Source organism: Ammodytes marinus (genome assembly GCF_949987685.1).
Source record: "Ammodytes marinus genome assembly, chromosome: 2".
In the NCBI taxonomy this organism is placed as follows: Eukaryota; Metazoa; Chordata; class Actinopteri; order Uranoscopiformes; family Ammodytidae; genus Ammodytes; species Ammodytes marinus.
In genome coordinates, this window is record NC_137231.1 from 897,563 (window position 1) to 914,417 (window position 16,855).

General features: G+C 41.4%; 1 protein-coding gene across 1 annotated transcript in view; it reads right to left on the reverse strand.

Annotated features, from left to right (window-relative positions):
• Window positions 1–2,408: 2,408 nt before the first annotated feature.
• Window positions 2,409–16,855, reverse strand: part of ptar1 (protein prenyltransferase alpha subunit repeat containing 1) — a gene marked incomplete at its 5' end in the record, with an annotated part of 121,212 nt that continues 106,765 nt past the window's right edge. Inside the window, one exon of the mRNA XM_080046337.1 lies at window positions 2,409–6,305. Within this exon, the coding sequence (XP_079902463.1) occupies window positions 5,924–6,305 (382 nt within the window). The 3' untranslated portion in view covers window positions 2,409–5,923. The remainder of the gene's footprint in view (window positions 6,306–16,855) is intronic.

The window sequence follows — 16,855 nt, forward strand, 5'->3', positions numbered from 1 at the left end:
AAAAAATAAACAACTGTTTATTTGAATACAAAAATACAAGAGACACTGACCATACTGAACCATACACTTAACATGTGTATGCACATCAAAGTGCAAATTCAACTTTTTACAGTTCCTTTTTGGATGTTGGTGTTGTGCGATTATTGCGAACAATAGGCCTACTGTGATGCAATAGCCTAACATTCATTAATTGTTATTATTAGCCTACTTGCTTGATTTTTTTTAAAATACAGAGGTTATTGGTCGTTTTGGAACATGTATTTCCCAATTTAAAACATAAAAATAAAGCAGCATTGAAAATTCTGAAAATAAATCATGTAGGCCCACACTAGCATGCTGTAAAAGTAACTCAATAGTTGAAATAATAAATACAATGTGTTTTCCCCTTGAAAATAATTAAATGCATTTCTCCAAAGGTCAAAGACAGTAACAGTTTGGCACTTCTGTAAACTTACTGAACCTTGCCTGGGCCATCACTCTCATGCATTCATAAGACTTAACTCTGAGCTGTCTCAGCTGTTCACACCGATAGGTTGGTTGTGTTGCCACTGTGATAATAATAATAATGGATTGGATTTATATAGTGCCTTATTCCCTATTGACTCAAAGCGCTTTACAGGGTTCCGGGTTCCGGGTTCCAGGTTCCATTCATACACACACAGTCATACCGGTGGTGCCACAGCTGCCCTGGAGCAGACTGACAAGATGTAGAGTCTTAAACGTTCCTAGCTTTGCACAGCACTTCTGTTCAATGTCCCTGTAACTGAATCCCAAATATCTCCATAGAGCAGCGCTGCGTTTATTTTCGCCACCAGTTCAGTTTCTGCTTGTTCCTGCCCGTTTACTCTCATGCCTGCATGCCGCGGTCGAACGCCGAGCTGCAGACACACACACACAGAGCAGCTGATGGTCTGATCAGAGAGAAACGCTTGGAGACACGTGTGCACATTTATTAACCACAAATCGCGGCCCTTCGCAGAGTTATGACCATGCACAAGCACACATCGCGCTTGCTACTACAATTATTGTGAATCACTAAAAATTAAAACTTATTTTTTTTTACTTTTTTGTTGTTGGTCGGTCAGTCGGTTGTCAAGGGGAAACACTGAGTAGCCATATTAACCAAGGCTAGTTTTACCGTTTATTGGGATTAATTTACAGTAATTTCATAGCATTGCACACACAACACAGGTAGCTTCCTATCCGTTGTGTTATTAAAAACGAGGCATTATTAGACTGCAAGGGGAAAGCTAAGTTAGTGTATTAGGAGCAAAACTTGGTGCTACAACCGAAGCTACATGGGCGCTAACGCTAAAAATAAGTCTCAGACTATTTAAACCAGTGAAAACAGTAGCTTCAAAGTGTGATTTCTACAGGAATATCTTCCCATCCTTTGTCATGTTAAAAACGAGTCATTTTCAGACTGCTGTGGGGAATATAAACAGCGTGTTATGAGCAAATGCTGGTTGCTTGTCCCAAAGCTAATAGCTATACACCAGTCAGGCAAAACTACCAATAAAAACTATTATTTTAGTTTCACCGTTTAAAAAAAAGCACAGGTAGCTTCCTATCCGTTGTGTTATTAAAAACGAGGCATTATTAGACTGCAAGGGGAGAGCTAAGTTAGTGTATTAGGAGCAAAACTTGGTGCTACAACCGAAGCTACATGGGCGCTAACGCTAAAAATAAGACTCAGACGATTTAAACCAGTGAAAATAGTAGCTTCAAAGTGTGATTTCTACAGGAATATCTTCCCATCCTTTGTCATGTTAAAAACGAGTCATTTTCAGACTGCTGTGGGGAATATAAACAGCGTGTTATGAGCAAAAGCTGGTTGCTTGTCCCAAAGCTAATAGCTATACACCAGTCAGGCAAAACTACCAATAAAAACTATTATTTTAGTTTCACCGTTAAAAAAAAAGCACAGGTAGCTTCCTATCCGTTGTGTTATTAAAAACGAGGCATTAATAGACTGCTGTGGTTAAGATAAATTAGTGGAGTATGAGCAAAAGCATTCTGCGTTGGTGTATGTAACATTCAGGCTGTACTAAGGGCATCTTAGTCGCTTAGCGGGGAAAACAACATGGCTGTCGCTCGGAAAATTTTCCATTGGATCTCGGGGCCGTGGACCAATAAGAAATGGGGGGGTGGGGTTATCATAGACTAGTGCACGGTGGACGTTTCTGGGGGGGAAGCATGGACATATAAAGAAAATATGGGGATGTGGCTGTGCCGACTATTACGTAATAGTCGGCGAGAATTCTGACTGGAGTAGGGGAGACCGGGGTAAGTAGGCACACTTTTTACTCTAGTGAGAATTGCTCATCACCTAAACATCTTTCAATAGTCATTCCTACATTAAATTGAAGCTTAAGGTGTTGGCTTGAAATGTGAACCCCTCACTTTTTCTAACTTATTGTAATAAAGAAGAAATTTACCATCAAAGACACTAACACATTGTGACAACCAACCCCATCAAGGGGTCGGTTGTCACACACTATGGGGTTGTTTGTCACAATGTTATCTTTATGGGAAAAATCTTAAAAAGAAGGCAAGAAAGCAGAACTACACTTGAAAGTTTAATTTCATTGTCAAGTTGAAAAATAGGCCTACATAACTTTATGCATCTTAACAAAAAATGAGCAAGGAATTAACAAAAAGGAAATCCATATTAAGACCAACCTACTGTATAACAACATAAAGAACAAAACAAATAGGTCTAACAATAATAGCCTACTCAACTAGGATACACACATTTCATATGTGCACAGAAGATGTGAAAGTTAGTCTCTTCAGAGCTTACTGTACCCCATTTTACACAGCTCACCTCTGGTGTAAATATAGAACAGCTAAACTAAGGAAGCTGCAGGTAGCGTATAACGATGCCTTTAGGATCCTCCTTAAGCTTCCAAGGTGGACTAGTGCTAGCTCCTTGTTTGTGACAAGTAATGTCCCCACCTTTCATGCTGTGTTGAGGAATTTAATGTATACATTTATGTGTCGACTTCTTGAGTCAAAAAACAAAGTAATAATTGCACTCACTGACACTAAACAGAGTGATACAAGGTACTCCTCTGGGCTGTGGAAACATTGGAATCGATGCTTGTATGTATTTTAATCTGTGTTGACTTGTATTTTGTATTGTATTTGTATTGTCTTTTTATATGGAACTTTGAGTCCGGAATAAAGTATTCATTCATTCATTCATTCATTCATTCACTATCTGAGTTACAGTGATGGCAAATGTAGGGTCTGCTCACTCTAAGCAGAGATTGTGTGCCCACTGGAGAACGTTTCCATACAAACCAAACACAAACTATCCTCTCCATCTGATGAAGATTCCTCCCCCTCCCCCTGTCTCTTTCTCTCCTGTTTCTTCTTCCCCAGCTGGGGTGGAGTGCACTGGGGTGCAGCAGCCTTGGCAACTGGTCTAGTTTGGGATGCACTGGGTTGTTTTGATTTTGTTGCCCTTTTTCTCTTTCGCATGCTAGCTGCCTTTCCTGCTCAATTCTCTCCTTCTCTGGGGTGTCAGTGAGGATACAGCTTGACAGTTTCTTTTGTTATTGGGTTCCTTTCCTGGCTGCACCATTTGGATAACATGTGACAACCAACCCCCCAAAAAATGTGACGACCAACCCCAACTGGAATTTATTGCTAGCATCAAGGCCAACAACCATCTGACAACTAATTAGCTTGCTAAAAACAATCTAAACTATAGCTTACCCTTCACACTTGTTTAGGGTAACAAGTGTTTTGTTATAAACCCATTGTGTAAAAGCCTAGAAGAAAAATACTGAGGAGCTAAATATTTTCAATTTGACATGAAAAACACTAACAGTCCTATCACCTCAAATGCAGCAGTCTAACTCCAAAGAAGACTATGTATGTGACCTCTGATCCCAGTTGTGGATATTTACATACCAAAATTTAACAGACAGCGCCTTCTGGTTCCGAGATATAACGATTGTGACAACCTATCCGTGTGACAAATTACCCCGTTCTCCTCTATATTGGGGGGAGGGGTGGGGGTTTCAGAAAGGGGTAGAGTGAGAAAAGGAGAGATTGTTATTTTTTTTAATATTTTGGCAGTCTCTAGGCACACCCTGGACCCATGGATATGTTAGAACACATTTAAAAAGTGCATTTAGCATAATATGTGACCTTTAAAAAATCCAGTTAATTAAAAAATAGCCTGTGTCCACGAAGGCTATTTGAATTAAAATGCTAAATAAGGTTATTATCCTGTTTCCTTTAAGCATTGATAGTAGTGACTGAATGTGCAGGGGAGAGAGGAAGATAGACATAAAGAGGGAGGAAGAGATAGCTTTAGCTGTAACGTTACTGGTGAGAGCCAATGGTGTAGACGGCTGCTCTTGTTCCGCCGACGGTCCCGCTGCCACAGCGGTTCCTGTAAAAAAGCCTGATAGCTTTGGCAGCTTTAACTCCTGCATTTGGCCCCTCTTATTCTTTTTCTGTGACCCCTTTTCGTGTATTCGCTTCATTCTCGGCTCATCTCTTCTCTCTCTTCCCGCTATTTACTGTTTTGGATTTTACGCTGTAAATGTTTAGCGTCATAAGCGTCATGAGCGTGATGTAACATGGAATATACCATGTAGTACAGAAGGGGGCAGAAATTCCATCAAAACATGACTAATTAGACCTCCCGATGCTACTTTTGTGAAGATATTTTTATAAAAACAATAAATATGGGGACAAAATATAAAGAGGGCATTTTGGGGGCCCCAAAAGGCCTTGTAGGGCCCGGGGCTCCAGGCAAATGCCTGGTTTGCCTCATTGTACGGCCCGCCACTGACTGTTCTAAGCGCATATCTCAAGAGGCCTGGAACGTCAATGGGGTGTAGTAGTGTTATAACCAGTGTGACCCTCTTTTATTAGGTCCATGGGTGTGGCAGTTTGACACACCGTCATGCCATGTAGTGAGCGGCACAAACAGCTAGGGTGCAGGACATGACATACCATGTCACAGTGGCATATGCCACATGTCGACAAAGGATCTCGGTGCTACTGAGAAAAACATTGTTACTTTCTATTAACTCCCAAAATGGGTATTCTTTAAAAAATGCTTTTTAAAACGTACCTAGTGTAAATAATTAAAACTCAATCCATTGTGTATTGATAATTGCATGTAGAAATGTGTGAAGATCTAAATAAAAATCTTCTCGCATAAAAATGTTGCTGGGAAATTAGAATGATAGAAGAATGATCACATAACACTTCATAATACTTAAGTTAGTTATAAAAAATTATTTTCTAAATGTCACAATTCATGTGGGCATTTATACATTTATACGATTATTTATTTATTTTTTAGAATTACATTTGATGCCATCATGTCCAACAAGTGTGATTTTACATGACAGAGTGAGTCTAAATTCTGCTCCGCTCTCACCGCTGACTTTGTTCCCCCTTGTGTGGCAACTTCATTTAGTTTGAAGTTAGATGTGCAGATGAATGCCAAAATGGCAATAAATAAAAACAGTTGAAAATTGACCCGAGGCATTGAGTCACATGATATAAGAGAATCTACAGATTGTGTGTGTGTGTGTGTGTATAATCGATGGACAACCAAGAGAGAGAGTGTGTGTGTGTGAGGTGTGTAGATTTCCATTCTGAAGAGGTACTGGCTCAGATGAAGCTCAGAGGAATCCAGATGTTTCTGAGGAAGAGCGGACTGGGTGGTATCAAACCATCTGTACTCTTGGAGTTTGTCCTCTCTACTAACAGTCAGGAGATTAGAACAGTAACCAGGCTGCCACCCCATGACTGCTTTCAAAAGTTATCACTGCATCTGAAGGACTATATGTCAAAGTCAGACTACAGGTAGGCAAGATCAAATCTAAATTTTTGTCTAAAGGCAACTTCGATATTGAGAAAGAATGGCGCCAACTGCTCTCTCTTTTTCTCAAAGCTGCTGGCCAATGACATTGTCTAACCACTTTTTATATGCCAGTGCAAAACATCTCTGCTCGGGGTTACTACAGTTGTCCAGGATACTGTTCACAAAGCTGCACTCAGAGGGCAGGGCGAGGGGGGCAGGCGGAAGGAGACCTCTCTTCAGTCGCTTGCTGTCATGTGGGTTTGGCAAAGATAACCCATCTACCTCCATAATTTCACTAGTAAGTTGTCCATTCATACTCTCCCCCCAGCCTGCAGCCCTTTGAGCGCTGGCCTTTGGCGGGCCTGGCTCACTGTCGTCAAGGTGAACCGACTCACTACCTCCATTACTGCTGCAGCAGTGCGGGTGTTCCCTCCTCCAGTGGTACCACAAGTAGAAGACATGTCGCCTGTAATAGAATGGAAAAAAAAATTACCAACACAAACAGCACATTGTTGAAATACAATAGATGAGTCAAAACATGACTAATTAGACCTCCCGGTGCTACTTTTGTGAAGATATTTTTATAAAAACAATAAATATGGGGACAAAATATAAAGAGGGCATTTTGGGGGCCCCAAAAGGCCTTGTAGGGCCCGGGGCTCCAGGCAAATGCCTGGTTTGCCTCATTGTACGGCCCGCCACTGACTGTCCTAAGCGCATATCTCAAGAGGCCTGGAACGTCCATGGGGTGTAGTAGTGTTATAATACAAAAACTCACTATAGATGAGTGGGAAGATCATTGAACAGCCACAGACCACTCAGCCATTTATGAAAAAACAGGCCATCAGGAAAGATAAGACTGATCATATCTGACTCCACACATCGCATACTTTTTCTTTTTACTACACTACATACTAAAGTACAGAAGACTATTAGGGCCACAGGAGAGAAAAAAAATCAGATGAGGAAGATTTTTCTTTTATTATGTCGAGAAATGTCAAGAATAAAGACAAATACTCCAAAATGCTATTGGAGTTAGTGGGGCATTTATGTATTTTCAGCATACTGCAATTGACGTGTATGTATTGGGACATCCTAAATCTTTTTCTGGCACACTAAATAGTAGGGAAGTATGTGATTTGGAACGCAGGGTGTGTTGCCTGCCCCTAAGAACCAATTGAGCCATGTCCACCTTTGTCCCAGCATCCATCATGCTGTTGAATAAACAGTAGGCCCCCCCAACCCAAACAATCAATCCAGACTTCAACCTATTCACCTTCCCCCAACTAACAAACTATTCTCCCTACCCACACCTCTAGCCCTACCCATAGGGTTTTTAGCTTTAAGAATTTGTTTATTTTCGTACATGATCACTAACTATTTATTGTCGAAGTATGTCTTGTTTGTACGTGCCTGACCACAAATGAAGTTCCCTCACGGGAAAAATTAAGTTATTTGAATTTGAATAAGAGGCCCCATCCTCACCTGCACTTAAAGATCTCCTATTATACAACTTTTCTGGTCTTAATTTCTTGTTAAAAACTCCTATAGAGCAACCTGATACGAATCACATCACAAAAAACCATGTAGATTTTCGGGACACTCTTCCTCTCACCCTAGCGAGCACAGCAGTCTGCTCCACACTCGGCTCTGTGCTTCTCCGCCCCTCCCTCCCCCCCTCTTGGGAGAGAAACCTAGACCTTTGCTCTCTCAGTTGAGAGACAGTGTTTCCCCCACGTTCTCGCAGCGGCGGCCCTGCTATATTTTCTCCGCCGCTGCTATTAAAATCCTTCTCCTCCTCATTATTCTACGTTTTTTTAATTTTTTTTTTTGGTACGTAGCTCCTTTTAGAAACGGGGCAATGCCTAACGTAAATGCTGTCCATGCGTCGGAGGTGAATGTAACTTACCCGGCTGAAAACAGAAACTAACGGAGGGGAGCGGCTCACTGTACAGTCCCTTTAGTCGCGCTGTCAGTTTGCCTACATGGCTCTGTGTATTCGGTCTCGAGACATAAAAACAAATCGCGGAACAGTCACTAACGAAACAGTTAGTGGCTGAGCGAAGAATGTGGACTAGGGGAGAACGGGGTAAGTAGGCACACTTTTTACTCTAGTGAGAATTGCTCATCACCTAAACATCTTTCAATAGTCATTCCTACATTAAATTGAAGCTTACGGTGTTGGCTTGAAATGTGTACCCCTCACATTTTCTATCTTATTGTAATAAAGAAGAAATTAATCATCAAAGACACCCTTACACATTGTGACAACCAACCCCATCAAGGGGTTGGTTGTCACACACTATGGGGTTGTTTGTCACAATGTTATCTTTATGGGAATAATCTTAAAAAGAAGGCAAGAAAGCAGAACTAAATTGCATTGTCAAGTTGACAAATAGGCCTACATAACTTACTGTAGCCTTGGCAGCTGGTCTAGTTTGGGATGCACTGGATTGTTTTGATTTTGTGAGAGACGCCGAGATCGTTTTCCGGCATTTGGCCAGTGCCACGGCGACCACTGCCATACCATGGCTTGTGCCGTTCAGTAACGGTAATTGCCAGTCCAAAAGTGGTATTCTGCGACCGGCACGCCCCGCCTCCCCCCTATAATTTCACGACAGGTATTGCCTTTACGGCAGCGGCAGGTAAAGCTAAATATAGTTGGTCGTTATTGAAACTATATCACAACATAACACCGTAAATAAATAGATTTATTCATGTCTCTGGTCCTTTCCGTTGTAAGGATATGTGCGATCTGTTTGTTGTTGCTTTTCAAATGACAGATGCTTTATAAAACAGTCGGACTTGCTCCAGTGACGGTAGTTAGCATAGCCTCCTGAGCAGGTTTAACTAATCGATAACAGAGAATTAGCCCTATTTAGCGTTGGGTACAGAGGCAGGTTGATATATCTACCAGGGGATAGCTTTTTTGACCAAAGGCTCCCGTAGCTCAGCCGGTAAGAAAGTGTCTTATAGAACAGTAGACCGGAGTTCGCGTCCCGACTGTGTTGAATCTTTATAATGACAGTGCCGTTTCCGAAAGGTCTCAACCGTTCCACACAATGGTTTTTACCGTTTGCCAATGGTCTCTACCGGTCCATAAAATGGTTTGTACCGTTTGCTAATGGTCTCTACCGGTCCATAAAATGGTTTTCACCTTTTGCTAACGGTCTCTACCGGTCCATAAAATGGTTTCTACCTTTTTCCAATGGTCTCAACCATTTCTACACTGACATGCAGGGCCGCCTTAATGCACGGGCTTACCTGGGCTGAAGCCCCAGGGCCTACAAGGATCAGGGGCCTCTAAAAAAAATAATACATTTTTTTTATTTATTTTTTATTTTTTTTACTGTCTCAATATAGGCCCCTGATCTAAGAAGGCCCCGCACATTGTCATTTAAATAAATTATTGACTGGCTCATGATAGGCCCCTGATCTTAGGGGGGCGTAGAGAGATCAGGGGCCCATCATGAACCAGTAAAGGAAAAGGAAAAAAAATCACATTATTTTTGGCCTACGAAGATCAAAAATCATTCACCAGTACATTTTTGTTATTTTTGTTTAAATAACATTGTTCGGGGCAACGCAGATCAAGGGCCTATATTGAGATGAGTCATTAAAAACAAAACAAAGAATTCAAAGAGAGAAGTAGCTTTCGGATAAGGGATTAAAAAAAAAAAAATTGGAATGCTGACTGACTGGATTTTTTAAACCTGTATATTTTTGTTTCTGCTTTTTGGTATTTCTGTGTCTCCAAATGATTTCAGAAAATAGCTCACATAGGACACGGTTGATTTAGCCTTAGTTTTCTTCTCAAAGTGCACCAGATTGATGCATTTTACTTTGAAAGGTTCAAATTTTTCTTCCGGGGGGGCATGCCCCCGGACCCCCCTACAAGGTCCTGGGTCCCCACCGCTGTCTCTTCAATAACTTGGAAAAACACAGTAACCAACCATGTGTGTTTGGTTATTAAAAGTCACTAGACCAGGAGGGGGTTTAAGTACATGTTACCTTAAGTGATTTTGTATTTCACCAATAGAGATATTGTGGTGTAGACTAACATGGCTTTAACATCTGTATTTTAAGACCGCCGCCCGGGGGGGCCTACAAAACCTCTCAGCCCCAGGGCCTAGTGGCAGGTAAAAGCAGCCCTGCTGACATGCCACTCATGTCCTGTGGTATTTGCCGGTTCATACTGGCATAGCACTCGTGATCCAGCTGCAGAATCATTTAATAACAACAAATATATGATTGGCACTACATGATGGAAACATAAATTAACAATGTCAAAAGTGTGAAAAATAAAATGCAAATAAAATAAGTCAGAAACAATTGAATAAAGAACTGTGTGAACAGATTTGTGTGCAGGTTAGAATGAGGGTTGGTCTTTATTGGCGCTATATCACAACATAACACCGTAAATAAATGGATTTATTCATGTATCTGGTCCTTTCCGTTGTTGTAGGCTAAGGATATGTCTGATTTTCCTACACTGTTAGTGTACCTTGAACGCACCCCGAACGTGGCTGTGTAATGTGTCGGAAAACTCTTTTGTTTCCATTCTCTCCTCCGCCGGGCTTTAAGCAACGACGGTTGAGAGGACGGCTACGGCGGTCGAGTAGGATTTTGAGCATTCGAGAATTTATGTCATCACCTCCTATCGCTGTAGTCAGAGCGAGTCAGAGCCGTAGTCCGTCTGTTTACAACGGCAGAATGGGTTTTTGACGTTGTGAGCGCTACACCAACTGCAGCAAGTAGCCGGTCTAAGTGTTGCTAGGTGATAGTGGAGCCCGTTGGAATCTTTCCCTGGCGCCGTAGCCGTCCCTAAAACACCGCTGCTTAAAGTCCCTATTGGAGTGTGCGTCCATGATACAAAACCACACACATGTTCACATTCTCTCACTAAAGAGTTTAAACGGAAACCTGGGCTCCATCCTTTATTTCTTTCACCTGAACATTATTAGTGTTCTGATCGGACACTCAGTAGTGATTGTTGCCACACATTTGGATCCATCACATAGGCTATTCTATCTTACAACCCTCATTCTAACCTGCACACAAATCTGTTCACACAGTTCTTTATTCAATTGTTTCTGACTTATTTTATTTGCATTTTATTTTTCACACTTTTGACATTGTTAATTTATGTTTCCATCATGTAGTGCCAATCATATATTTGTTGTATTAAATGATTCTGCAGCTGGATCACGAGTGCTATGCCAGTATGAACCGGCAAATACCACAGGATATGAGTGGCATGTCAGTGTAGAAATGGTTGAGACCATTGGAAAAAGGTAGAAACCATTTTATGGACCGGTAGAGACCGTTAGCAAAAGGTAAAAACCATTTTATGGACCGGTAGAGACCATTAGCAAACGGTACAAACCATTTTATGGACCGGTAGAGACCATTGGCAAACGGTAAAAACCATTGTGTGGAACGGTTGAGACCTTTCGGAAACGGCACTGTCATTATAAAGATTCAACACAGTCGGGACGCGAACTCCGGTCTACTGTTCTATAAGACACTTTCTTACCGGCTGAGCTACGGGAGCCTTTGGTCAAAAAAGCTATCCCCTGGTAGATATATCAACCTGCCTCTGTACCCAACGCTAAACAGGGCTAATTCTCTGTTATCGATTAGTTAAACCTGCTCAGGAGGCTATGCTAACTACCGTCACCGGAGCAAGTCCGACTGTTTTATAAAGCATCTGTCATTTGAAAAGCAACAACAAACAGATCGCACATATCCTTACAACGGAAAGGACCAGAGACATGAATAAATCTATTTATTTACGGTGTTATGTTGTGATATAGTGTCAATAACGACCAACTATATTTAGCTTTACCTGCCGCTGCCGTAAAGGCAATACCTGTCGTGAAATTATAGGGGGGAGGCGGGGCGTGCCGGTCGCAGAATACCACTTTTGGACTGGCAATTACCGTTACTGAACGGCACAAGCCATGGTATGGCAGTGGTCGCCGTGGCACTGGCCAAATGCCGGAAAACGATCTCGGCGCACCTGGATTTTGTTGCCCTTTTTTCTTTTGCATGCTAGCTGCCTTTTCCTGCTCTATTGTCTCCTTCTCTGTGGGGTCAGTGAGGATACAACTTGACAATTTCTTTCGTTATTGGGTTCCTTTTCTGGCTGCAGCCTTTGGATAACATGTGCCAACCAACCCCCCAAAAAATGTGACGACCAACCCCAACTTGAATTTCTTGCTAGCATCAAGGCCAACAACCATCTGACAACTAATTAGCTTACTAACCACAATCTAAACCATAGTTTACCCTTCACACTTTTTATGGGTAACAAGTGTTTTGTTATAAACCCATTGTGTAAAAGCCTAGAAGAAAAATACTAAATATTTTCAATTTGACATGAAAAACACAAACAGTCATCTCACCTCAAATTCAGCAGTCTAACTCCAAGGAAGACTATGTAGTTGACCTGTGATCCCAATTCTGGATAGTTACATACCAAAATTTCACAGACAGCGCCTTCTGGTTCCCAGATATAACGATTGTGACAACCAACCCATGTGACATATTACCCTGTTCTCCCCTACTGTAGGCTACTGATGCAAATTCCACAACTCATTACTTGTGTTACAAGTGATAGACCAACACAAAGTAGTGCATCATTGTGAAGTGGAATGAAAGTGAAATATGGTTTACATTTTTTTAGAAATAAAGAACTGAAAAGCGTGGCGTGCATAAGTATTCAGCCCCCCTGAGTCAACACGTTGTATAACCACCTATCGGTGCAATTACAGCTGCAAGTCTATTGGGGTATGTCTCTGCCAGCTTTGCCCATCTAGAGTCTGATATTTTTGCCCATTCTTCTTGCAAAATAGCTCAAGCTTCAGATTCAGCATCAGATTGGATGGAGAGTGTCTGTCAACAGCAATTTCCAAGTCTTTCCAGATATTCTCAATTGTATTTAGGTCTGGACCTTGACTGGGCCATTCTAACACATGACTATGCTTTGATCTAAACCATTCCATTGTAAATCTGGCTGTATGTTTAGGGGAGTTGTCCTGCTGGAAGGTGAACCTCCACCCCACTCTCAAGTCTTTTGCAGACTCTAACAGGTTTTATGCCCTGTATTTGGCTCCATCCATCTTCCTATCAACTCTGACCAGCTTCCCTGTCCCTGCTGAAGAAAAGCATCCCCACAGCATGATGCTGCCACCACCATATTTCACGATGGGGATGGTGTGTTCAGGGTGAGTGCATTGTGAGTTTTCCGCCACACATTGCACTTTGCGTTAAGGCCAAAAACTTCCTTTTTGGTCTCATCTGACCAGAGCACCTTCCTCCAACCTCTTGCCACAAGCCATGCTCATATGCAGATGAGACCAAACTTGAAGTTGTTGGCCTGAATGCAAAACGCAATGTGTGGCGGAAACTAACACTGCACATCACCCTATACACACCATCCTCACCGTGAAACATTGTGGTGGCAGGATCATGCTTTGGGGGTCCTGTTCTTCAGCGGGGACAGGGAAGCTGGTCAGAGTTGATGGGAAGATGAATGGAGCCAAATAAAGAACAGAAAACCTGTTAGAGTCTGCAAAAGACTTGAGACTGTGGTGGAGGTTCACCTTCCAGAGGGACAACTACCCTGAACATACAGCCAGATCTACTATGGAATGGTTTAAATCAAAGCATAGTCATGTGTTAGAATGGCCCAGTCGAAGTCCAGACCTCAATACAATTGAGAATCTCTGGAAAGACTTGAAAATTGCTGTTGACAGACGCTCTCCATCCAAACTGATGCTAAATCTGAAGCTCAAGCTATTTTTTAAAGAAGAATAGGCAAAAATGTCAGTCTGTAGATGGGCAAAGCTGGTAGAGACATACCCCAAATAGATTTGCAGCTGTAATTGCAGGGATAGGTGGTTCTACAAAGCAATGACTCAGGGGGCTGAATACTTTTGCACGCCACACTTTTCAGTTTTTAATTTATAAAAAAAATTTAAAAACACGTTTCATTTTCATTCCACTTCACAATTATGCGCCACTTTGTGTTGGTCTATCACATAAAATCCCAATAAAATAAATGTACGTGTGTGGTTATAACGTGACTAAATGTCCAAAATTTAAAGGGGTATGAATACTTTTGCAAGGCACTGTATCTCTTCCTCCCTCTATATTTGTCTGCATATATTTCTCTCGCCACTTTTTGTCACCAGGAACCTAAATGTTGTCAATTAGCCTACTTTTGCATACAAATTCACCAGAATGCAGGAAATGAAGTGTTGAATGCTCAAAAATTTCTGGGGGGAACCCCCAACCACAAAATTTAAATGTGACCCAAACTAAGGTTTAATCAAACCTACACCCTTGAAATTCATGAATTGTTTTGTTTTATTTATATCTATAGGCCTTTGTATAAGGATACTTTGTAATTTCAATCACATTATTTTAAATTAAGTCTTAAGTCCTGCTTATCAATTGCTCATAATAACCAGTACGCCTACTTCTGTGTTGGACCTTACTGAACCTCTTCCTATTTACAGCAAGGGGGGGGGGACCTTAAGAAAATAGTTCCAATGTCCCCGTCTAGTCCCATGTCCCCAAAAAATCAAATGAAGGAAAACCCCTCCGATTTACCGAGTCGTCTGGAGGGGTCGGGTGTTTGTCACCTTTTTCACCTCTTATGAGTTTGCAGGTCTGGTTTAAGCATTAGGCAAAAACTGTAAATAAATTGTGCAAATCATTTTCTGCGTTGTGGCATTTTGTGTTTAAATATTAATTTCTATACAAAAATGTCAAAATCTTTAAATAAAGACACAAAAGGCAAGGTTACAACACCAATAATCCCATCTATCTAAATAGTAATAAGTGCATATTCTCCTCTCAAAGTGCACTAGATCCATGCATTCAAATGTAAAGGGTACAAAAAAAATCCAGTCGGGGGGGCATGCCCCCGGACCCCCCTAGGAGGTTCAGGGACCACGCCACCGCTGCTGAAAAAAATCCTGGGGGAAACACTGTGAGGTGCACAAGCCAGTGGGGCTATTCCCAAGATTAAACCTCATTCAAGTTCTTTAGTCACAGACCCTGTTCAAATAAATGACTGTTTCAGGAAGTTTCAGGAAGAATTATACTCCTCCTAAAATGCACAGGATGAGGATATTCTTAAATTTTTACATTCTCTCCCATTAACCAAATTAGATTCAAATGCCCAAACTGAGCTTAACTCAAGGTTACACTGAGCGGACTGCAGGCAGATTTGAACAGGCAGGTGGAGGGCGGGACAGGGATGAAAAAGCTGCCAAAGTCATTATATACTGCAAATGTTTCTTTAATTTAAAAAAAGGACCGACGTTCCGTGGAGGGATCAGAGACACCACTTTCTAGTTAGACATACAGTATGTATCAGTGTGTTAGCCACTGAGCTAACCGTAGTATAGTATAGTAGCACGGAGGAGCTTGAGTGGAGCTTACACCAGGGGCCTCATTTATCAACAGTGTGTAGAAAAGGTTCTAAATCCACTCTTACGAATTAAATTTAGTATGTGCTTAAGTACAGAAAAATCAGTATTTATCATACGCACACCAGTAAGTCATCAATCTTGATAAATACCACATGTTCTTAAGTGTCATGCTTGTTCACGCTCAGACCATTTGCATTCAGAAACGCCTCCAATTAACTATATATGGTCACAACACATCCCTTTATCAACCATCTGAATGTGTTTTACCCCTCTCCGCCACAATGGCAAAGAGGGCAACGAAAAGAAACTTCTCCAACACAGAAATGGAAACCCTTGTAAATGAGGTTGAATCAAAGCGAAACATATTTTGTTGGCTCACCTAGTGAAGGAGGCATTAAAACAAAAGAAAGCTTGCTGCATGGGAAAATGTGATATTTTCGAGCAAGTTGTTAGGCAACGGCATTGTTTGGGGTCCGCGATCTGACAACTATACGTGCAGTCATTCATAAACTATTTCAATAAATAAAAGATGAAGATAAATTCCTAACAACATTAGAGTTACTAAGTGAAATGAGTGATTGGCGAGTCTGGCGAGTCAACGCGGCTCATCCAGCTCAACTGACAGCTGAGTGCAACTGACAGCTGAGTGCTGTCAGATGAGAGAGAGAGCGTCGGAGGGAACCTCCGCCTCAAAACATGTAAACGTGTGACAAATTTAATGAATAATCAATTAGAGCTTACCTAAAAATAAGTGTGCCATGTAACTATTTATTGTATTTAGGATTTTAGCTCATTTGGACGCTGTTTTGACCGGCTGTTTTGATAGCCTATTGGCGATATTATATCTACTTTCAGTTTCATTACTGAGTCGCCACGAAACGTGATCAGTGTTCTTAAAGAAACTTAGATTATAAAACAAGAGGTCTAAAACACAGATGATGATTAAACAAACAAATGTATGTACTTTAAATGACACTAGAAATGCATGGGTAGATTTGACGCGCGTGGCGAATATAGGTATAAAGAGAACGCTGGCGGTTCTAGTGTTATTGCAGACGTTGAAACTCTTAAATGCTTTGCTTTGCGCTTGTAATATCGCTATTCTACCACTAGATTCTGTTCGTAAGCATGGTCAGAGCTGTGCTTAAATTTACACACATTTCTATGTCTAAGTACATTTTGGTAAATTCCATACTTTGCGTGGCAATGTTCTTACGCCCTCCTTACGCACAGATTTGTGCGTAAGTACGGTTGATAAATGAGGCCCCTGGGTCTTCTGTTTACAAAACAATACCAAAAAATGCTACTATGTAAAATACAGCCAGAGAGAGGAAGACTCTAAAGATAAAAACACAAACACATATTCTAGTGGGGCAGAAGTGATCATTGAGAGGGATTATTTTTGTGTGTCATAAATAACCCCAAAATGACCCCCGTACACCTCTTTTGGATGGATCAACACATATCCCTGTACGCTGATGATATCATTTTGTTTTTCTCGCAGTCTGAGGAGTCTGTCCTGCCTCTATTGGACCTTATAAAAAAGTTTGGAGGGATATCAGTTTATACC